Source organism: Macaca thibetana, chromosome 10, assembly GCF_024542745.1.
Source record: "Macaca thibetana thibetana isolate TM-01 chromosome 10, ASM2454274v1, whole genome shotgun sequence".
Taxonomy (NCBI): domain Eukaryota; kingdom Metazoa; phylum Chordata; class Mammalia; order Primates; family Cercopithecidae; genus Macaca; species Macaca thibetana.
Genome location: NC_065587.1, coordinates 21,554,903 through 21,576,392, shown reverse-complemented (window position 1 = coordinate 21,576,392; position 21,490 = coordinate 21,554,903). Strand labels below are relative to the sequence as shown.

Below are 21,490 nucleotides of genomic sequence, written 5' to 3'. Positions count from 1 at the left end.
GTTCCATGGCAGGGCAAGGACTCCAGCTGCATTTGGGCAGAGACTCTCAGGCGAGGCAAGAACCAGGGTTGTGCAGTCAAGGACCTTGGTTGGTTCTGGACTCTGTGGAGGGGCCACAGCTGGGCATGCAGCTCAAGCCCTTGACCCTGGGGTCCCCAGGGCAGCACAGTGACACCACAGAGGTCAAAGGTGGGGCAGTGGAGGGCCAGATGCTCCTGTGATGCCCTGTAAGAGGGCAGGCTGTCTCGCCCAGTTTCCGGCAGCCAGGAAGGCAGCGGTGTGTGTGAGGTGGGCAGCGTGTGGGGAGCTAAGTACAGACAGAATACGAGGGAGCGGCTGGGGCTCAAACAGGCTGAGGGGAACCTGGGCTGCTCCTCCCTCAGAAGCAGGCCGAGGCCCACCAGCCAGGAGGCAGCTCAGCTGACGAAGCCCTGCCTAGGGTCTGGCCACCCTTACCTGGGAGCTAGGCCAGTGCCAGGATTGGGGCCATACAAGGTGTCCTCAGTGGCGGCTGGCCTTGTCCACACGCCCACGCCCTCTCCCGCCACCGCCCCAATCAGGGGATTTCCCACGCCCCCCGGAGCCTCCCAGATGACAGGGAGCTGGGGAAAACCACAAGGGGAGCCCAGCCTTCTGGCCAGCATCACAAGGTGAGACAGCGTCAGCTCCGGGGGAGGTGGGATCAATGGCAGGAGAGGGGCCAGGGACAGCAGGCTGCAGCAGTCAATTTGCCAAGGATAGGATGGAGGGAAGGTGCTGTCCTCAGAGTGCTGCCGCACACACCACAGGCGCCTTTGACCCTGGGGTCCCTGCAGCCCGGGACTCCTGCCCAGAAGAGCCGTGGGCCTGACACACTGGCTGGGGACACACTTGATGTCATCATTTTTATTCACTTTCTCTTTCTGAAAATAAGAGTAAACATACAATATATATTTTCTGATGATATATATTAGATCTAGTTACTGTGGGGTCAGAAAACCATCCCCAACCACATGGAGGCAGCTTTCAATCCTGACATTTGGTGGAGGGGAAAAAAGTGTCCGTGATTGCCAAAAGCCGAATCTTTCTTTATTATTAAACAGCAGTAACAGGAAAACCTAATGCTCTGTCAGACACAACTGAAACCTGGGAGGCCAGGAGGAGGGCAGCAGACACTACAGAGAAACCCCAAAGAAACCCAAACAGGAGGCGCACCCGCTCGCCCAGCCCCATCCCTCGGCCTGGTCTCTGTTGCAGGAGGCCTGGGCTCAGAGGTGACACTGAGGAATGTATCACAGACCATCCTTGGGGCAGAAGTGGGGAGTGGGGGACGGTGCAGCTGCCAGTGGGGTGGGAGCCCAAGACAGGGGCTCTGGGAGCTTCTGCCTGGTCTTGACCATACGGGTCAGCACTCGGGAGGCTGTGGCCCAACTGGCACAACTGCAGGGCACCAGCCAGGTGGCTGCAAGGGGGCAGTGCAGGCCCTGGGCTCCTCCAAACCCAGCTCTGCCCCTTTGCTGGCACCTACAGCTCCTTGAGCCCCAGACCTTAAGCAAGCAGCTCTCCTGGTACCAAAGGGACCCCTACCTGCACACCCAGGCCAGGTCGGCAGGGTCCATCCCATGAGAGGTGGCAGTGGGGGGCCCTTTAACACCAACCCGAGATTCCAAGGAGCCAGGGGTTGCCGGGGCTGTGAGCCAGAGGGGCAAGCTCCATGCTCACCATTCAGGCACAGCTTCTGTGGCTGCTCTGGCTCTGTTTCCTTTGGTCCCTTCCTCACCTAACCCCACGTCACAGCCACAGGAGCAGGGGTGTCCCGGAGCACGGGAGTGCACTGCGCTCTCACCCCAGGAGGGGGTGGTACCCTACCCCAGGGATCGGGTGCTGCCATCAGGACCACAGAGCCCACGGGGTGGCCAGGAGCCCTGCCTGGTCCCTCCTGCGAGGAGGAAGATGTGCTGCCACCCCCAGGGGCCTCCTCGATGGGGCGGGCAGAAGGCTGGGGTGGGCGCTGGCCGGGGCCTCAGTTCTTGAGGATGGTCTCGTAGGCCTGGTACACGTGCTGAGACACCTCTGGCGCTCGACACTTCAGGGACAGCTGCAGGGGAGAGAGGGGTCGGGGAGAGAGCACTCATCCCTGGAGTTCATCTCAGGAAGGAAAGGGGTGGGGAAGAGAGCAGGAACCAATGGGATAGCGTGGCGTGCACACAGCCCGGCGGCAGCTGCGCCTGGCACAGATGTGAGGTAAAGTGGAGGGGGCGGCCATCGCAGCCAGCCGGGTGTGGACCAAATATACTTGCAGCCCACACACCTGCTGTCAGCCCAGTCCCCAGAGCCCTGCTGGCAAGCAGTGTGAGTCACGAGCCGGAGGCCCCCACCCTGAGGGCTGCCCAGCCCCCCAGAGTCCCTGGAGGTCTGGGGTCCTCAGGACTGAAGCCTGACAGAAAATCCTGAGGCGGTGTGGGAGGGCTAGGAGGGAGCCTGGAGGGGTGCTGGGCTCATTCCTGGTTTCCTACGTAGGAAGCAGGCACGGTAGAGACTTTGCCTCCACTTTGGGGCCTGAGATTGAGATCACAGGCAGAGGAGAGAGGAGCCCCCACCCACCCACTCTAAAGCACTGGTTCCGCAGGGCACAGTTAGGAAGTGGGAACAATGGAGTTCCGCAGGTCAGCAGCAGCCCACGGGCCGTCCAGGTCCTAGGAAGGGCTCTGTGCACACTGTGAATGTGTAGAAGTGGGGTGTCAGCACCTCAATCAGGGCCACCTGGCTACAGCCTGCCAGGTGAGGTGAGGCCAAGAGATGAGTGCAGACAGGAGACATGGGGTGCATGGGGGCCAGGACAGGAGACAAGGCTGGGGAGGGTGGATGGAGAAAGAGAAAGCGATCTGCTAACCTCTAAGTCCTGCACCACGGGCACCAGCAGGGAAGGTGACATGCAGCAACCAAACACAGGGAGACGGAAGTTACCACCACCGAAGCCACGCCACAGCCCCCCCACCGACCAGCGCTGGCAGCAGGGCCCAGGAGGCGCAGTGTCTGGAGGGCCATGCCTGCCAGAGACTCAGGGGTGCGGGGGAGAAGCAGAGCTTGGGGCTGTCCAGGGCCCTGGAACAGTGGCACAGACCTCCAGGACAACTATGTGCCCCAGGGAAGCCATCCCCTGACAGGTCTACCTCAAAGGCTGGGAAGTTCGGGCTCCTAGGAACCAACGTCCTCCCAGCTGGGCATGCAGGCACTCACAGGACAGGGCTAGGGCCTATGCTTAGCAATGCCACTTCCCAGTCAGGGGTGCCAAACCAACTTCACCACCTCACAGGGCCCAATTTTACACAATCTTCTAGTCCAACTCACTGTTCTGAGACCCAACTGGTGTCTTATCTGGGTAACCTGACGGGGTGGATGTGGAAGCTTTCTAGAAAGGTCCTTTTCAGGGACCGAACTGATTCTGGTTCAAGCCAGGCTTGAAGGGATGCTTGGACCGCGTCCTCCACCAGAACCACCCCCTGGCATGGGACGAAGGGGAGGCTCCAAGGCCGCAGGGTGGGTGCCGGGGCTCTCACCGTGCAGCTGGGGTTGCCCGGCTGGATCCGCAGCTCCGCCAGCACCCAGATGCCGTTGGTCAGCTTCAGGGACTGGTAGAGCATGTCCTGGCCCTCCACGTTCCTCTTGGCGACAGTGAAGATGTTGCTGCTCTGCAACTTGCTGCTCACAGCCTCTGTGGGGTCACACATGGCAGTGGGAGGCCCCAGTCAGTGCGGGGCCTGGGTACAGGCGAGGGGCTGGGGTCATGTGCTCGGAGTCCTCACCTGCATTGAGGGGACAGTCTCTGATCTGGAACTGGGCCTCATTCTCATTGGGAATATCCTTCCACGTGGCCAGGAACATCTGCCGGTCTGCAGGGTGAGCAGGGGGGATGAGAGGGGGCCCCTCATAAACCTATGGGCTCTCTGTAGCTCAGCAGGAAATGGGTCTGGCCTTTATTGTGCCACCTGAAAGCTGACGACAGGCACTAGCTGCCGCGCAGCCCTCCTGCTTCCCTGAGCACACCCTCCGCTCTGTGACGGAGGCCCCAGTGCTGCTTCCAAATGACCCTGGTTTCCTGCCTCCGGGCCTCAAATCTCCCCTCCCCACCCCCACACACCTTCCTCCTCCTCGGTGAGCAGCCTGCTTGTAAGTCACAGCCTCCCATGCAGGGCTTCTGTGGCAAGCAAGAGATGACATGGGCCAAGGGCTCCATGCAGCCAGGGGCCGGGTGCAGGCCATCTGTGTGCTGTGATCAACACCCTTCTTGGGGGTTCCAGCAAGGACACAGAGCGGGGGGTTACCAGGCGTGGGGCATGACCTGGGCTCTCTGTAGCCTGTGGGACAAGGCTGAGGAGCGAGCAGGAGAGCCTGGGAGTGGGGTGAGTTCCATGTGGCACAGCCCACCTGCCAGACCAGAACTGGCCACTAAGGCCTGGGGGTCCTGGGTATATCCCTCACTCCAGGCCTGCAGGGAGGCAGCGACTCCCCGACTCCATTTGCGGGCAAGGCAGTCCATCCGGGCCTTGGTAAAGGCACTACCTTGGCCAGGTTCCCAAGCCACAGCCCCATTTCAGGCACCCCAGAGGGCTCCCTCATGACTCACCCATCTTCCCATCCTCCACAAAGAGTATGTGCAGTGGGTACAAGGTGCTGAAGTAGAAGACATCAATATTGTTCTTCACAGCCACCTAGGCACAAGGGGGTCCCCAGTCAGTCTCTGGAGCTTGATGCTACCTCTGAGGCCCCAGGAAGGGCATCGCTGAGCAGATTCTCTCCCAGGGCCTTCCCTGGTAAACATACCCCTTTGTTCCCTGACTGGGCCTCCCCAACAGCTAACAGCATGACTCTGCAGACACAACCCACTACTGACCCCAGTGGGGCCCAGCTGGTGGGTGGGTAAGGACTAGGGTGCCTGCCCTCCCCAGAACCCACCTGGAGGTTGTTCAGAGGCTCCATCTTCATGACCGAACCCACCGTGCTGAGAGGCAGGGAGATCTCCACTGTCTGGTTGGGGCTGAGTGGCGCGTGGACCTGGAGGGGGGCGGCGGGGGCCAGGCCAAAGCTGGGGAGAGAGAAGCCCCACAGGCATGGCAGGGGGAGCAGGTGCTGATGCAGGACAGGTGAGCTCCTCCGGCTCGGGAGCTGGGGCTGTGGTTGGCAGGGAGCCTCTCCCAGTACCAGCCTACTCATGCTCTGGACCCTGGACAGGATGGGCTCCTGGTCTCCCTCCCCCAGATGACCATGTGGACAGAAAGAAAGAGCCCCAGGCCAGCTGCTCTGCCCCAGCCTGGCTGCAGGCCTAAAGCCCAGCTCTGTTCTTTTCCTCTGGGCCAGGCACTGGTGGGCCCAGGTAAGCAGGCCTTGCCCTGTCCTGCCCTCAAGAAGCTCTGTCTAATGCCAGGGGCCTGGAGTATAAGCTGCTTCTACCTTGAAAACTCTGGGACTGCCCAAGTCTTTGCTGCCAATCCTCAACTCCCAGAAGGGATCTGACCATCCCAAGCAAGATGCTAGATTTTACTCTCTTGGCCAGAACTGGCCAGGACACACAGTGGCCAGAGAGAGAGAGTCAGGAAAGCCCTGCTTCTCTGCAAAGCAGCACAATGGCAAATCGGGAAGATCCTCATGGGTGTGAGCCACGCCAGCCGCAGGCTCTTGGAAGATAAGTCACAGGGCATGGGACTGGGGGAACAAACCGAGGGCTCAGTATACCCGGGCTACAGATTCGATATTACACGCGTTCCCAGCCTCATAAAAACAGGGCCAGGTACACCTCTTCCCATCCTCTAGATGAGGACACCGTCTCAGGGAGGAACAGGCTTGTGTCAGACCCCAGAGGGTGACCGGCACTGCTGAGAATCAGAGTTTGAGCTGTCTGACCCCTGCCTATGCTCTGCCCAAGAAGGCATCAGCCTGCCTGGGACACAGAGGGAGACCACTTGGGGAACCCCAGGCCCGCTTGGTGGCTCAGCACACCAGGATTTCCTGGGAGATCCACTACTGCCCGCTGTGTGAGCTGTCCAAGGAGCCCAGGTGTCATTACCTACTAAAAAGGGGTGATGGCAGTGACTTTGCTGGGCCATCAAGTACCTCAAGCGAGACAATCCTCCCAAAGCCGGTGGCACAGGGCCTGGTGCCCAGTTAGCATTCAGCATACAGTAAGTTTGCTAGAGGCAACCATTGGAACCACCTCTAGGAGTCTGGTGCGCTTCTGTGACTCCAGGGTCACATGAGGGTAAGTGGCAGAGTCACCCCCAGTCCCGGTCTGCCCGAGGGTCAGGACCTACTGGCCTCCAGGCTTCCCTGGAGAAGCAGCCCCTTCAGTCAACTTCTTAGAGGCTCAGTTTGCTCATCATGAGCGTGCTCAGGAAGAAGAATCATCAGGAGGGGCTGCCAGGGGTCCCCAGGGAGCCCTAGCTTCACCGGCCAGGTCCATGACGGTGCCAGACAGGCAACCTTCCCACTGACACCCAGTGTAGGGGACCCGGTGGGGAGGGGCCTGGAGCAGCTAACGCTCCCAAAGGCCCCATCTGATACTTTAATCCTCTGCCACAATGGGGAGGCTGGCAGACAGGCCCACTCCCCACCAGCCTTCTAAGAGCTGGTCCCTAAGACAGGCCCCTCGTATGTGCGGTGTTTGCCAGAGGTGGGCTCCTCAGCTGGAGCAGGGGGTTTCTGTCTGTAAAACACTCCTTTGGACAGTGGAGGCAAAAATAAGGGGGGCCAGGTGTGGTATCGTGCACCTGTAGTCCCAGTGACCCAGGAGGCTGAGGCAGGAGGATCGCTTGAGCCCAAGGGTTCAAGACCAGCCTGGGCAATAAATACACGGAGACCATCTCAAAAAAAAAAAAAAAAAAAAACGAAAACGAAAACGAAAGACATCCCTCCCCACTCTGCCTGGTACTTCGGAGTCCATATTTTACTTGGGGGTAGAAATCCCACTGCTTGGCTGAGCACGGGGGCTCACACCTATAACCCCAGCACTTTGGGAGGTCGAGGCGGGCGGATTGCCTGAGCTCAGGAGTTCGAGACCAGCCTGGGCAACATGGTGAAACCCCATCTCTACTAAAAATACAAAAAATTAGCCAGGCATGGTGGCAAGCACCTGTAATCCCAGCTACTCGGGAGGCTGAGCCTGGGAGGTGGAGGCTGCAGTGAGCCGAGACGGCACCACTGCACTCCAGCCTGTGTGACAGAGCGAGACTATCTCCAAAAGAAAAGAAACAAACAAAACCCAGTGCTTCAGGGAGTTTTGGCCCAAGGGGTGGTGGGGAACATCCTCCAGAAAAGGGCCACTGCCCTCCCCCGTGCGGCCCCACCGCTGCCCACAGTCCCCAGAACAGATTCCAAGTTGGATTCTCTCACAAGCCTCCCCTTGAGAGCTGAGCTGGCCTCAGGGAGCTCACCTGTTGCGGTTGAACTGGATGGCAAAGTCGGTCATGACCTGCAAGGCCTTGTTGGTCAGCTGCAGGTCCATGGAGATGGAGCCCACCTGGCGGGTGAAGGTGCCCGAGATCTCCAGCCCCTTGGCCTTCATGGCTGGGAGCCAGACCTGCAGGGAAAAGGGTGCAGCGGGTGGGTGCCTCTTCCCCCAGCCCAAACTCAACAGCCCACCTGACGGTGCTTTTTCTCTCTCTGTCCTGCAGGGGCCTCCCAGATCCAGCACCCCAACCTTTACTGCTAGGGGATGACCAGATACGTATTGGGAGCAGAACAATCCCATGTCCCACCTAGGGTCATGGCCACGATGTGGCTGCCTCTTGGAGCAGCTCGGGCTGGGGAGGTGCTTCGGCTCCAGGCCTGATGTTGAGTCCTCAGAGGGCAATGGAGGGATCACTTGGGAAGTAGGGCTAAGGGATGCCATGAGCTAAGGACAGAGCTCAGTGCCCAATGGCATCCTGGGCCTCGGCCAGAGCCTGGGCCTTCCTGGCCATCACCGCCTGTCCTCCCTTGCAGGAGGCAGGGCTGGCCTTCAGCTGCAGCAACTGGTCTGACCAAGGACAGTACCTAAGAGGACCCCTTGCCTGGCAGGCCTTCCAACGCTTGGCTGCCCTTGTCATTCGAGTCTCAGCTCAAGAACCACCTCCTCCTGGAACCCTGCCCCCAGGCTCCCTCGCCCCAGTGATGTTATGGCAGATAAATATGACCTTGTGTCTGTCTCCCCTGTACTCAGAGAGCTTGCTGAGGGAAAGGCTCTGTTTTTCTGTCTTTACCACCTTTGGCTCAGAGCCTGGTGTGAAACCAGCGTTCGGGGAGTGTTTGCTGAGCAAACAGCATGAGTTAGAGCCCTGCCATGGAAGACATCCGCCAGTGGCATCCTGTGGACTCACAAACGCCTCTCAGGCGGTTACTCTCCCACGGACAGCTCACAGGCCCCTTGAGGTCAAAAGGCTTGGACCCCACTGACAGCTTCTGCAAGTGCACTCAGTGCCAACAAACGTCCCACTGTCTCTCAGGTTGCCAGTGCCAGAAACCACAGAAACATCAGGCACAGCGCCCCCGCCCCACCCTAACCCCCTCGCGGCAGTCACGCAACCCAAGTCCTGTGGAGGCCACCTCCTACATCTTCCTCCAGGGCCTCCATTTCTCTTCATCTCCAGAGGTGCCACCAGCATCTAAGCTGCCACCAGATTTCCCCAGGTGAGACAGCAGCTGCCAGGTGGCGCCCCATTTCCACCCTCTCCCCCTTTCCACAGCAGCTGACGTTATCTTGTGACATGCAGATCTGATCATGGCACCCTAAGAAACCCCTTCCAATCCTGCAGTGGCGTCCTCGGGCCTTGGCCTCCACAGCCTGGTGCCCATCTGCTCCCCAGGCTTGCCCCTGCCCCTGCCCCTGGGACCTCACACCGGCTGTTCCCTCTGCTTTGAAAGCGCCTCCCCACCCCAATCCTGCTCGGTTAACCCTGAGCACCCTTTGTGCCCCCTGGACAGATCTGTGAGGACAGAAAGTACCCTGCTTTGGTTCTCAGCTGTGCCACGGTGGCTGAGAGAGTACACAGAGGCCAGCTGGACCTGACTGGGGGCATGGCTCCCTCATGGATGACTACCCCGGGGCCCCTGTCAGGCCTCCTTTCCCCTGGCCCTCTCTCAGTCGCCCATGGCTGGGGATGGGGATCGCACTGCTCTTGGTCACTGTGGGTTCATGGTGTCTCACACAGGTCCTAACAGAATAATCTTCAGTCTTTACTGGATGAACCAATGAACTGTCACCACCAGCTGAGCCAAATGGTGAGGAACTCAAAAGTTCTTATACACAGACAGCCTCATTTCCTTAGACCAGCAGGGTTGGCCAAAGTCTTTTTTTTTTTTTTTTGAGACAGAGTCTCGCTCTGTCACCCAGGCTGGAGTGCAGTGGTACCATCTTGGCTCACTGTAAGCTCCGCCTGCCGGGTTCACGAGATTCTCCTGCCTCAGCCTCCCCAGTACCTGGGACTACAGGCACCTGCCATCACGCCTGGCTAATTTTTGCATTTTTAGTAGAGATGAGGTTTCACCGTGTTAGCCAGGATGGTCTCGATCTCCTGACCTCGTGATCCGCCCACCTCAGCCTCCTAAAGTGCTGGGATTACAGGCATGAGCCACCGCGCCTGACCTGGCCAATGTCTTTAACCCCCTAGGCAGGGTGTGGAAATGCGTGAGGAATGAACAATTCCAGGTGGCCACAGCACTGTTAGGAAGATGTGGATACCTACCAACTGATTCTGAAGGGAGAGGGCACCCACACCCTAGAACTCTCCCATGACCGAGGCAGTGGGGAAAGTCCTGCCCGGGACAGAAAAACTCCTCCTCCAGGTAGCCTGGCCTGATGACTCCTGACTAGGAGATCCCCTCCCCTCTCCTTTCCAGCATGCTCTGCTGGATACACTCATCTGACCCTTCAGGAAGACAAAGCAGGGATAACACTGGTAAGACAAACACATGGCTGGGCACCGTGGCTCACACCTGTAATCCCAGCACTTTGGGAGGCCGAGGCAGGTGGATCACCTGAGGTCAGGAGTTTAAGACCAGCCTGGCCAACAGGGTGAAACCTCGTCTCTACTAAAAATACAAAAACTTAGCCAGGCATGGTGGCAGGCACCTGTAATCCCAGTTACTCGGGAGGCTGAGGCAGGAGAATCACTTGAACCCCGGAGGCAGAGGTTGCAGTGAGCTGAGATTGCACCATTGCACTCCTGCCTGGGTGACAAGAGCAAAACTCTGTCTTGAAAAAATATAAATAAATAAATAAATATATATATATATATATATATGATGAACTCACAAGCCTAGTGCCAGCTCCAGGCTTTCTTTTCCTGGCAGCTCTGCAGTGCCTGGCAAAGGCTGGCACGCACAGGGTTACAGGAGTCTTTGCTGTTCTCTGTCCCTTAGTCCTGCTTTGTGTGCCTGTGATATTGGGCTTCTGGCCTCATGCCTTGGTGCAGCCAATCCAGGTAGTAAGTCAACTGCACATGCTGTAGCTATGCCACGATCCTACGTTCCCTTGGCCCTGCTGGTCCTGACACCCCACGCATGAAGGCAGGGGCACAGGTTGTTCTCACACTCTGTGGGGCCACCATCATGTAGGGGTCTGGAGCAGAGGCTTTAGTGTCACTTGCTTTCACTTCCAGACTCTGTCACCAGCTATGTGACCTTAGGCAAAAGCACTTGGATTTCTCAACCACGAAATAGGAGGAAGAGCCACAAAGGGCTGCTGGGAGGAGGACGTGCTGGCGGTGGCTGTGGAATGCTGTGCCATCCCTGCAAGGAAGTGTGTGGCTACTAGTGTCAGAGCTGCTATCTGCTGTGGACCTCTCAGTGCCCAGACCCTGCCAGGGCCTCCAGTCACCACCACTGCAGGTGCAGCTGGCATATGGTGGGGAAAGCCAGCTCAGGGGGTAGGGAGGTGGGGGCTCATGGCTCCCTAGTCATGATAGAGCTGTCACTGCCCCAACCCCCAACTGTATCCTGTTTTGGGGCGGAGACCTCAGAAGAGAGAGGGGGGCTCTGGCAAACACAACTTCTGATCTGAGTGTGGTGAGGGGATCAGGCCAGGTTGGTCCCCTCTGGCAACTTCCTTGACACTGACAACATGGCCCACCCTGAGCTCTCCTCAGTGCCAGCCCGCATGTTCTCACACCCTGAACTCAGCTCTCCTTCCCTCAGCCCCGCTCCTCCCTCCCAGGGAGCTCTCAAGTCTGGCCACTGCTTCCACCCACAAGAGCCCTCATGGTCCAGCTGCCGCAGCACTCCTCCTCCCTGCTGCAGAATCCCCTGGGGCCGGTGCTTCTGCCCCACCCCTTCCCTGCACACGCAGCCATCTTTCTCAAGTGCAAATCAGACTGGTTCATATCTTTGCTTAAACCTTTCCAAAGGCTCCGGCTGTGCCAGGATCAAGAAGAAACGCTCAGCCTGGCCCACCAGCCTTGCCAGCTTCTTCCTTTGCTGATCCCTAGTCTAGCCAGGAGTCTTGGGGGTGTGCCCTAGGTGGCACAGTGGGCATCTTCAGGTGGCATAACATAGTGGGCTGGAGTCAGGGATGCTGGACGTCCTACCATGGGGACAACCACCCCACAACAAGCAACTGTCCTGCATCCTTCCAGTATTTTCTGCATGGTTTCAACATATCCTGAGACTTCCAGGAACACAATTCTCAGGAAAATCAAGGGAAGCCTGTTGTTTATCTTACTCCAAACCTTAGTGGGAGTCAGCGACCACTTCAGAAACAAATGGCACCACTGGCCAAACCACTCATGGGGTCCAGGCTACAAACACCCAGACTGTGGTTGCCACGGTCACAGTGACTTTGCCCTGCAGCAAACACCTGGCAACTTCATATCTTCCGGGGTGAGTGGGCAGGCGTGCCCAGACGCTTATAACATTGATACATACACTTGTATTCTCTTCCTTTTATGTCTCCTCCATGCAGTGAAAGCATCTGAGTATTTTTGGAATGCTGTGTGTAGGTAGGTTACACAGCCCACCAATTGCATTTAAGGAGAGGAACAGTGACAATGTAAAATGTCGATGATGACTAAGGGGTGCTGGGTCTGATGGCACTGAGAACTACTGCTCCCACCTGACAGGCCTCTGCTGATTCCCTGACAGAGGCCAGGGTCTCCCTTCCCTCCAGGCCTTACCACAGGCTGTTCCCTTGGTCTGGAGCCCCTACCCGCTTCTGTTCAGCTAATGAGGTCCTGTGACTCCTCCGGAAAGCCTGCCTAGGCATCCACCAAGCCTGACTTAGCTCCTTTTCCTCGGTGCCCCCGTGGCCCCCAGCTTCCCTCATCAGCGCTGGCCTGAGCCAATTCCACAGCCGAGGCCATTTAAAGGAGCCCACATGCCAATCTCTATAACTTCTCTCTGCTCCTGCCAAGAGAGAAGACAAGTGACTTACTGCTTTGGGGGCTACATATGATCCTGACAGGGTGCCCACGCCACTGGTTAGGTCAAAGAGGTCACTCAGGCCACTGCCGATGGGTGCTCCAAGACTGGCTGGTACTGCTGCTGTTGGAGGTGCCACGAAATTGGTGCCCCCAATCTGGAAAGGGAGGGAAAGAGTCAGAGGCAGGCATCAAGAGGCAAGGACATCAAGGGCTGGGAATGAGTAGAGCCACCTGGCTCTTTAGAATACACTGGGGGTGGGGGGCAGGACAGCCTCCATATCAACTCGAAATTACAGAAACAAGACAGAGAGAGGTGGGTGGAGTAGAGAGGCTGAGCCCTCCCGTGCCCTGTAAGCCTTGAGCCTTAGAAGTAACCTCTGGGAAAGGGCTGGGGACACTCCCAAATTGACACTCAGCCCATGGATAAAAGGAGGTCCCAAGACACACGGCTGGGTGGAGACCTGCTATGCAGACGGGTGCTCTCCCTCCAGGACATTAGAGAGGGGTTGTGGGACTGAGGGCTGGCAATCCCTGGGATGACAAGGTGACGCGTCATGGGGTGGTGAGGACTGGGCAAGAATGCATGGCTATGGGGCCCAGTGGTAGCCGAATGCCAGCTGGTCAAGACAGAGACTGCCAGGACGCGGGACCAAGGCAGGGGCTCAGCCGGCGGGGGCTGCTTTGACATCACCCGCCCCTTGGGATGCTGGGCCAGCGCTTTCGGGAGGAGCAAGGATGAAGGCTGGGTGACGCAAGGGTTGAACCATACCCCTTCAGGCTCATCCCCCATCTCCAAGCAGAAGCAGGCAGGTGAAGAGAACAGGCAGCCACATGCAGAGAGAAAAAGCCAGGAAGGAAGACAGAGGAACAAGAGAGAGAAGGGAAAGAGGGAGGAGATTAGTTAACAGTAGCTCCATCCGAGAGGAGAGTGGTGTGAGGCTGTGTCGGGGCCTATGAGAGGCACAGACCCTGTCTCTATGAAAGGCACTACCCCACACATTTACCCCAGCACCCGTTCTGCACCACAGCCCTTCCTGCCTCACCCTAGCAGCGCTAATCGCCAGTCTCCTGCCCCCATGCTGCCACCGTGCGGACCTGAGTCGAGCACAGTCAAATGAAGAGGCTCAGCCACCCCCAGCACCTGGCCCTGCCAGTTGCCTGAGGAAGCCCCAGGGAGATACCCACGTTAGTCTCACCACTCCCCTCCCTACTGTCTTCCCATTCCCCTCTCTCCCCGGCCTCCCATGCCCTCTCAAATAGGCCTGGCTGGGCTTCTGTTCCCAGCTGGGGCAGCATGAAGCTAAGTGGACACAAGTCTGATTCCTCAAAGCTAGGAACACCCTAGCCTAACAGGGCAAAGGTGACTATGATGCCAGGATCAGGGCAAGGGCTAGGATGGGCCTCCCTGCCCAGGATCTCCTGGGACTCGAAGGTCCAACAAGGGAGTGGAATCCTGTCTGCCACTCAGGGGCTGTGCGACCTTGGAGGGAAGGCTGCCTGGCCTCTCTAAACCTTGGTTTTCTCATCATAAGTAGGGAGCTACACAATCACCTCCGAGGGTAAATGGTAAGAGCTCAATATAATGTACCTGAGGCACTCAGCTGGTGCCTGGCATGGAGGGGCGTTCAGTGACTGCTCCTCTGAGGATCATTATCAACATCATCCAGAGGGCACCCATGACATACCAGGCTGTCAAGGCCACCGCCAAGAAGGTCCACAGCTCCCATCTGCACTGAGGAGGTGGTCAGGGGTGGGCCGCTCACTGGGGGGCCGAGGTCCAGGTTGAGGAGGTCACCCAGCAGGTCGCCCTGGGCGGGGATGACATCTGGCTGCTCCCCAGGAGGTGCTCCGGCAGGGGCTGTCTCAGGGCTCTCTGCGCTCTCACTCCTGCCGGGACACAGAAGAGAGAGAAGGTCAGTAGGGCGGAGGCATCAAAGAGACCCCAGCCTCCAGGCACCTCCCTCAGGACAGGCACTGAGTCTCCTCCCTGTCCCCAACAGCGCTGTCCACACGGCCCCACTGCTTCCCCATTCCCACAGCAGGTCCATCTTTCAGGCCCTCTGTGAGGATGAGTGAAGGGAGAGGGCCGCCTGCTTCTAGCCCTCAGCCCATGCCAAGGAGAAAACTGGAAGCCAGTGCCCTAGGATGGTGCCACCAGGTCACACCAACCACCTGGGAAAAGCAGAGGAGGAGGCACGGACAGGGCTCTGGAATGAGACAGAACCGGTCTGAGTCCCAGCTCTGCTAGTTGTGAGATCCTGGACCAGTCCCTCAAGCTCTCCTTGTCTCTTGTTCCCACCTGAAGAATGGGGACATTTGCTCTCAGAGCTGTTGTTAGGATGGAATGAGGTCATCTAGCAAATACCTCATGTACAATAAATAGCTGAGAAAAGGTTGTCAGTTTTCCTCAGACTCAGGCCTTGCCAGGGGACAACACACCAGGCCTGAGTGCCTGTGCTGCTGAACTGGGAAAGCAGGTGTGGAGGCTCAGGCCTACTGGCCAGTCTCACTCACGAGGCCGTGCGGGGTGGTAGGCTCTTGTGCACGACGCCCCGGCCCCCCTCCACAAAGGCACTGGGAGGCTTATGGTAGACAGAGGCCAGTGTGCCGATGTAGCAGATAAGCTCGTCCAGCAGTGTGGGCTCGATGAGGTCCGTCTCTTCAGAGATGAGTGGCTTCTCAGCCAACACCACCTCCTTGGCTGCCACCGGGTCCGTGGAAAGCAAGCGCCAGTAGATGTAGCCACGGTCCCGCAGGTCCGGGTTATCTGAGTCCTTGTGGGGGTGAGGAGAAGCCCGTGAAACTTAGAGCAGCCAGGTGAGAAGGGAGGAGGTTTTCCTGTAGCCATGAGCCAGGTGTGGCACAGGGCTGGCCAATGGGGACAGCACTCCCATGAGCCTGTCCCTACACCACCTACAGGGCCATATCCCGGTACCGGGCTCATTCTCCATGGTGCTCTACTCCAGCCTGGCTGTGCCTGTCTCTACTCCCAACTGCCCACTGTGGCCTGCCCTTCCTGCCCCCAACGCACACCCTCAGGCTTCCGCAGGCTCTCCTCCTCTGTCTAGTTTGTCTCAACTTCACTACTTGACCTCACTGCACTTTGTGTTCTAAGCTCCCTGAAGGCAGGGAGCTTGGGTTACTCTGGGGCTGGAAGCCAGTCCCACCCACAGGATACCTGTCTCAGGAGTGGGCCTGGCTTCCAGGTCTAGTTCCTGGGACAAAAGTTCCCCTGCTTGAGTGAGGGTTGTGCTGGGCACAGTGGGGCGGTTGGGGCACCCACCTGAGTGGCCAAACTGAGGACCTGCTGCACCAGCTCCTGGGTCTCTGTTGGCTTCTTCAGAAAGAGTTTCACGATGCCTGTCAGCAGCTGCAGCTGGACCTGCAGGGAGGGAACAGCGGTGGCGAGGAGGAAGGTGGGCCTCACATGGGGACAGCAGGAGACTAAAAAGCCTTGAAGAGGAAAAGGGTGTTCAAAGTCCCTGGAAGCCAAGCACAGCTCTTCTAGGTTTGGGGCTGTCACGGCACACATGCAAAGGGCCACCACAGGTGTTGGTGCCGCTGAGCAGCCAGACTTTGGCATCACTCACTCAGGAAGGAGCTGAGCACTGGACTATTCGGCAAACCCAAGCAGGCCAGGGGCCGCTGCCCAGCCCTAGGGTTCTAGAAACCTGTTGGAGCTCTAGACTTCACAGGACTATGAGAAGCTCACGTGTGGCTGGTATGCTTCTTATTGGGACTACCTGTCAACAAGTGGCGACAGTCCCATGGAGTCCCAGGGGACTGGGGCAGCAGGGCCCACAGAGCCTGCCATCAAGAACCTGTGCTTCTACCAGAGGGTGGGAACCATTCCTGGTGGCCCTCCACTGGCCCCTGCTGCATACCTGGACATACCCAAAGCTGCCCTCATCCTGGCCAACCATCCTTACCCTTCAGATCTCATGCCAACCCCACCTTCAGACCCCCCATGCTTCTGCAGCCTCTTCCATCCCCTCACAGCACCACCAGTTGCTGGCTGTCCTGTGCAGTGAGCTCCCTGTAGGCTGGAGAGAGGTCTGTCTTGCTTACTGTCGTGTCACTAATTACTGCCCAATCTAGTGCCTGGTGTAGAGCAGGCACTTAAGAAATACTTGCTGACCGAAGAAACATCTATGCGAGAACAAGTCTTTGCATATAGTCCTTCCTTAGTCACGGTCTCATTTTTGCTAGTCCTAGGACAAGGGGGCAGCCTGAGGCTCCTGGAGTCGGGGGCAGTGGGAGCCCATGGGCTGTGCCAGGGACAGGTCTGCAGCAGGAGGGCAGGAGTGGCAGTGCAGGAAGCCCAGCAGCAGCCGTGCTGGCGGCATCTCTGACGCCTGCCCAGTAGGAGTGCACTTGTGTGGGGAAGGCTGACAGCAGCAGGCGGAACAGAGGGCATGTGGTCCTCCAATTCTGGGACGAAGCGGAGTCTTTGCAATTTGGTTACATGTGGGCCAGCAGCAGAGGAGCAGTAGGCTGGCTGTTTCCAAGGCAGGAGGCAGCCCAGCATCTGGCTTCCAGACTCTAGCCCCTGCCTGGGTAGCCAATGGGAAGCCATTTACCCCCATCTGTAAAGGAGAGGTGTGGCCTACTTCAGGATTCTTGTGAGCTTTAAAAATGGCAACTTAAGGCAGTTTGCTTGGAGGTGGAGTCAGATCACACCTTATTTGAACTCCAGTTCTATGACTTCTCAGCTGGGTGACCCTGGGCAAGTCATTTAGCTTCTCTGAGTCAGTTTCCTAATCTATAAAACAGTCATTAAATCTCACAGAGTTAATGGAGAGTTGATGAGACCACAAATGAAAAGAAGCGGCCGGGTGCGGGGGCTCACACCTGTAATCCCAGCACTTTGGGAGGCCAAGGCAGGCGGATCACCTGAGGTCAGGAGTTCAAGACCAGCCTGGCCAACATGGTGAAACCCTGTCTCTACTAAAAATACAAAAATTAGCCAGGCATGGTGGCGGGCGCCTGTAGTCCCAGCTACTTGGGAGGCTGAGGCAGGAGAATTGTTTGAACCCGGGAGGCGGAGGTTGCAGTGAGCCGAGATCGCACCACTGCATTCCAGCATGGGGGACAAGAGTGAGACTTTGTCTCAAAAAAACAAAACAAAACAAAACAAAACAGTAAAAAAGCATTGTGTATTCTGCTAAGGAACAGCTGTCATCATCACAGTCATTATCACCACTACCATCACACAGGGACTCTTGAAAAAGTTCTCCCCAACCCAGTCAGCTGGATGCCTGGAATGATTCATCACTGTCAGCTCTGCTGTGGTTCCGGTCAGGTATGCCTCAGGCTGTACTGCCAGAGGGTGGTCTGGCCAGGTGCCCAGGGCCTTGGCTCAACAATCCATTCCAGTTCCTCTCAACACACTCAGGCTGTTAGCCTGCATATTTAGGGCACCCTTCCTGAAATGATGCCATTACTCCTGCTATCCAGACAGAATGGGATGGCAGGACAGGGCCAGATGCAGGCTGGGCTGATATACCACCCTGGCCAAGATTTTTTATTTTTTTGAGACGCAGTCTCACTTTCCTGCCTAAGCTGGAGTGCAATGGGGTGATCTCAACTCACTGCAACCTCTGCCTCCTGGGTTCAAGTGACTTTCCTGCCTCAGCCTCCTGAGCAGCTAGGATTACAGGCACACACCACCACACCCGGCTAATTTTTGTGTTTTTAGTGGAGATGAGTTTTACCATGTTGGCCAGGCTGGTCTCGAACTCCTGACCTCAAGTGATCCACCCACCTCGGCCTCCCAAAGTGCTGGGATTACAGGCATGAGCCACCATGCCCAACTGCTGACCAAGACTTTCTAAGTCTGCTGTCCATGGCTAGAGAGGCCTAGGAGCCAAGGATGAGAAGATTCAACAAGACAATGTAAAATGAGTTCCATAATTGTCAAGCCTGGTGCAGTGGTGCAGGCCCATAGTCCTAGCTATTCAGAATCCTTTGAGCCCAGGAGTTCAAGGCTAGCCTGGGCAAAACATAGTGAGAGTCCGTCGCTAAAACAAACAAACAAAAAACTCCAAATCGTCAAGCACTCAACAAGTGTTCTTTTTTTTTGAGACAAGGTCTCGCTCTGCTGCCCAGGCTGGAGTGCACTGGTATGATCTTGGCTCACTGCAGCCTCAACCTCCCGGGCTTAAGCGATCCTCCCACCTAGGCCTCCCAAGTAGCTGGGACCACAGGTGGGTGCCACTACACCCAGCTAATTTTTTTTATAGAGATGAGGTCTCACTATGTCGCCTAGCTTGGCCTCGAACTCCTGGATTCAAAAGATCCTCCTGCCTCAGCCTCCCGAAGTGCTGGGGTTACAGGAGTGAGCTGCTGCACCCAGTTAACAAGTTTTCTTTTTTTTCCTTTTTTCTGAGATGGAGCCTTGGTCTGTTGCCCAGGCTGGAGTGCAGTTGCATGATCTCGGCTCACTGCAACCTCCGCCTCCTGGGTTCAAGCGATTCTCCTGCCTCAGCCTCCTGAGTAGCTGGGATTACAGGCGCGCAGTATTTTAATAGAGATGGGGTTTCACTATCTTGGTCAGGCTGGTCTCGAACTCGAGACCTCAAGTGATCCACCCGCCTCGGCCTCCTAAAGTGCTGGGATTACAGGTGTAAACCACTGCGTCTGGCCCTAACAAGTATTCTTAAAACAGCTTTGAACTGTGTTGTGAACAAAAGATGCAAAGTGAACAGGCTACTGAATTACATCACACCCCCACAGCTACCATTAAACTGAGTGCTGGAGCGGGCACTTTACACACAATGTCCAGCAGTCTTTGCAATAACTGCACTGGAGACAAGGAAGTGGCTTTGCTGAGTTCACGTAACTGTGCGCCAGGCCACACCACAGGGAGGAGGCTGGATCTCACACTTCAGAGCTCTGTTTCTGTTCACACCACCAGACTCTTGGCTTACCTCTCCCTGTCCAGCTTCTCTCATCCTGGCTTTTTAGCAGGCTTAGCTGCAAAAGATTGACTCTATGACAGGGGCAGAAGCACACCCCTACAGCAGCGGTTCCCAGCCTTTGTGGCACCAGGGACCAGTTTTGTGGAAGACAATTTTTCCACACATGGGGTACGAGGGTGGGGGGATGGTTTTGGGATAAAATTGCTCCACCTCAGATCATCAGGCATTAGGTTCTCATAAGGAACGCACAACCTAGATCCTTCACCTGTGCAGTTCATAATAGGGTTTGCGCTCCTTTGAGAATCTGATGCCGACACTGATCTGACAGGAGGCGGAGCTGAGGCAGTAATGCTTGCTTGCCTGCCACTCATCTCCCGCTGTGCAGCCCAGTTCCTTACAGGCCATGGTAGTACCGGGTACTGCGCCGTGGCCCGGGGGGTTGGGGATCCCTGCCCTACAGGACATCCTCGCAGTGATCCCAGGCAGGACTTGCCTGCAGGAGCAGAATCCAGAATAGGCAGGCTTTGCTTCTGAGACACCGGGAAGAGGCTGGTATTGCAAGCAAAGGCAGTCTGGAAGCAGGTGGCGGTGGGGGGGTGACGGTGGGAATTAGTACTGTGATTCTGGGATGGACATCTGTTGTTTTTGCTCACCCAGCATCTATTCTGTCTTCTGGGAACAGAAACACTGGCTTTCCTTCAGAGCCTCACCCTTCTTTCTGTCCCTTTCAGTCCACACAGACTGGGATCAGTGCCTGAGAGACCTCGCCAACCAGAGTCACAGTGCCTGGCTCAGGATAATGCAAATAGGTCCTGGGACTTTTGCTGGAACTACTGAGGGAAGGGGAAAAATTCTTTCCATGGGGGTTATTGTGCCGTAAGGACATAGCCTGGAAGTGCTGACTCCTTACAGCTCCCACTCTTGGGAGCCTACCCACGGCAGAAGATAGCTCAATGCCACCATCCAAGCACCCTCAGCCAGGAGTCCCAGAAGGCAGCGTGCTACCCACACTTGCCGGCTACTGGAACCAGTTGCTCCCCTTTTTGGCCTGGACTAGTTTGCTTTTGAAACCAATTTGGCCCAAACCAACACTACCATGAATGAGTGTTTATTATGGGCTGGGCATGTGTTAAGGACATTATACCAAGCATCCTAATTTCACTTTTGTAGCAAGAGGATGAGGGAAGATCTAATGATTCTCATTTTACAAATGAAGAAACTGAGGCTCAGAGTTAAAGGGATAAGCATAAAGTTACTGAGCCAGGAAAGGGCAGAGGAGGGGTATGGACTCTGGGATCTCTCATTAAGTCCCACACTTGGACCCGCGGGGTTACACTGCCCCAGTTGGGCAGCAAAAATTTCTGTGCTCACGAACAGACTAACACGGTTCCCAGTTAACTGAGAAAAGGGAATACAAATGACAAGGCAGACATTCAGGCTCATTCATAACAGAAATGCAAACAGAACTACAGTGAGGTACCCGTTAGCTATTGGACCGGCAAAAACAAAGCAGAGGTAAGAAGAGGGCAATCCCACCATCTGAGACAGGAGTATAAAAACCAGCACAACCTCCACAACAGAAATCTGACAATGGCTACCCAAATCTCAAACTCACATGCCCTTTTCTCTAAGCATCCTGCTGCTATGAATGTATCCTCCAGCTATGCGTGCAGATGTGCATTACACAGGTTATTCTCAACAGTACTGTTTTAATGAGCACAAGACTGGACACCTAAATACCCACCAGGAGAGGCTGGTTAAATAAAGCATAAATGAATGAGAGCACGGTCTTTGGAGGTATTGGTAACAGAAAAAGGCAAGGTGCTAAACAATTTGAATTTGCAGAGTACGCTACCAGCAGTGTTTAGAAATAAAAGAGTGGGCAATGTAGATACAGTTGATTCTCACTACTTGAGCAATCCATGTTTGGGAATCTGTCTACTTGTTAAAATTTACTTGTAGCCCCCAAACCGAGACTCGTGGCGCCTTTGCAGTCATTTGCAAATACGTGCAGAACCGTGAAAACTTCGAGTTGCCCGACACACACATTCACAGCTGAGGTCAAATAAGGCAATGCTCTGCCTTCCTGTTTCAGCTCTCATCCTGTAAACAAGCATCCTTTCCACCACCTATTTAGTGCCATGTTTTTCATATTTTTGCGCTTTTTGTTGAGTTGCTTGTTTAAAATGCTCCCTAGCGCTGAAG

The 21,490-nt window shown here is 56.4% G+C and overlaps 1 protein-coding gene and 1 non-coding gene across 6 annotated transcripts in view; both read right to left on the bottom strand.

Annotated features, from left to right (window-relative positions):
* Nucleotides 1–870: 870 nt before the first annotated feature.
* AP1B1 (adaptor related protein complex 1 subunit beta 1) overlaps nucleotides 871–21,490 on the bottom strand; it is a 62,717-nt gene continuing 42,097 nt past the window's right edge. The window contains exons 12-22 of one of the 5 annotated variants that reach the window (XM_050806791.1): nucleotides 15,649–15,747; nucleotides 14,880–15,139; nucleotides 14,051–14,252; nucleotides 13,135–13,155; nucleotides 12,377–12,520; nucleotides 7,407–7,552; nucleotides 4,936–5,065; nucleotides 4,607–4,691; nucleotides 3,786–3,872; nucleotides 3,540–3,694; nucleotides 871–2,077 (exon numbers count right to left, since the gene is read on the bottom strand). In XM_050806791.1, the coding sequence (XP_050662748.1) occupies nucleotides 2,003–2,077; nucleotides 3,540–3,694; nucleotides 3,786–3,872; nucleotides 4,607–4,691; nucleotides 4,936–5,065; nucleotides 7,407–7,552; nucleotides 12,377–12,520; nucleotides 13,135–13,155; nucleotides 14,051–14,252; nucleotides 14,880–15,139; nucleotides 15,649–15,747 (1,404 nt within the window). In that variant the 3' untranslated portion in view covers nucleotides 871–2,002. Of the gene's footprint in view, nucleotides 3,695–3,785; nucleotides 3,873–4,606; nucleotides 4,692–4,935; nucleotides 5,066–7,406; nucleotides 7,553–12,376; nucleotides 12,521–13,134; nucleotides 13,156–14,050; nucleotides 14,253–14,879; nucleotides 15,140–15,648; nucleotides 15,748–21,490 lie in introns of all 5 variants that reach the window. The other 4 variants (XM_050806790.1, XM_050806788.1, XM_050806792.1 and 1 more) reach the window with 4 other exon arrangements.
* Nucleotides 6,306–6,401, bottom strand: LOC126929939 (small nucleolar RNA SNORD125). Its single transcript, XR_007717370.1, has one exon. It is a non-coding gene; the product is annotated as a small nucleolar RNA SNORD125 (small nucleolar RNA).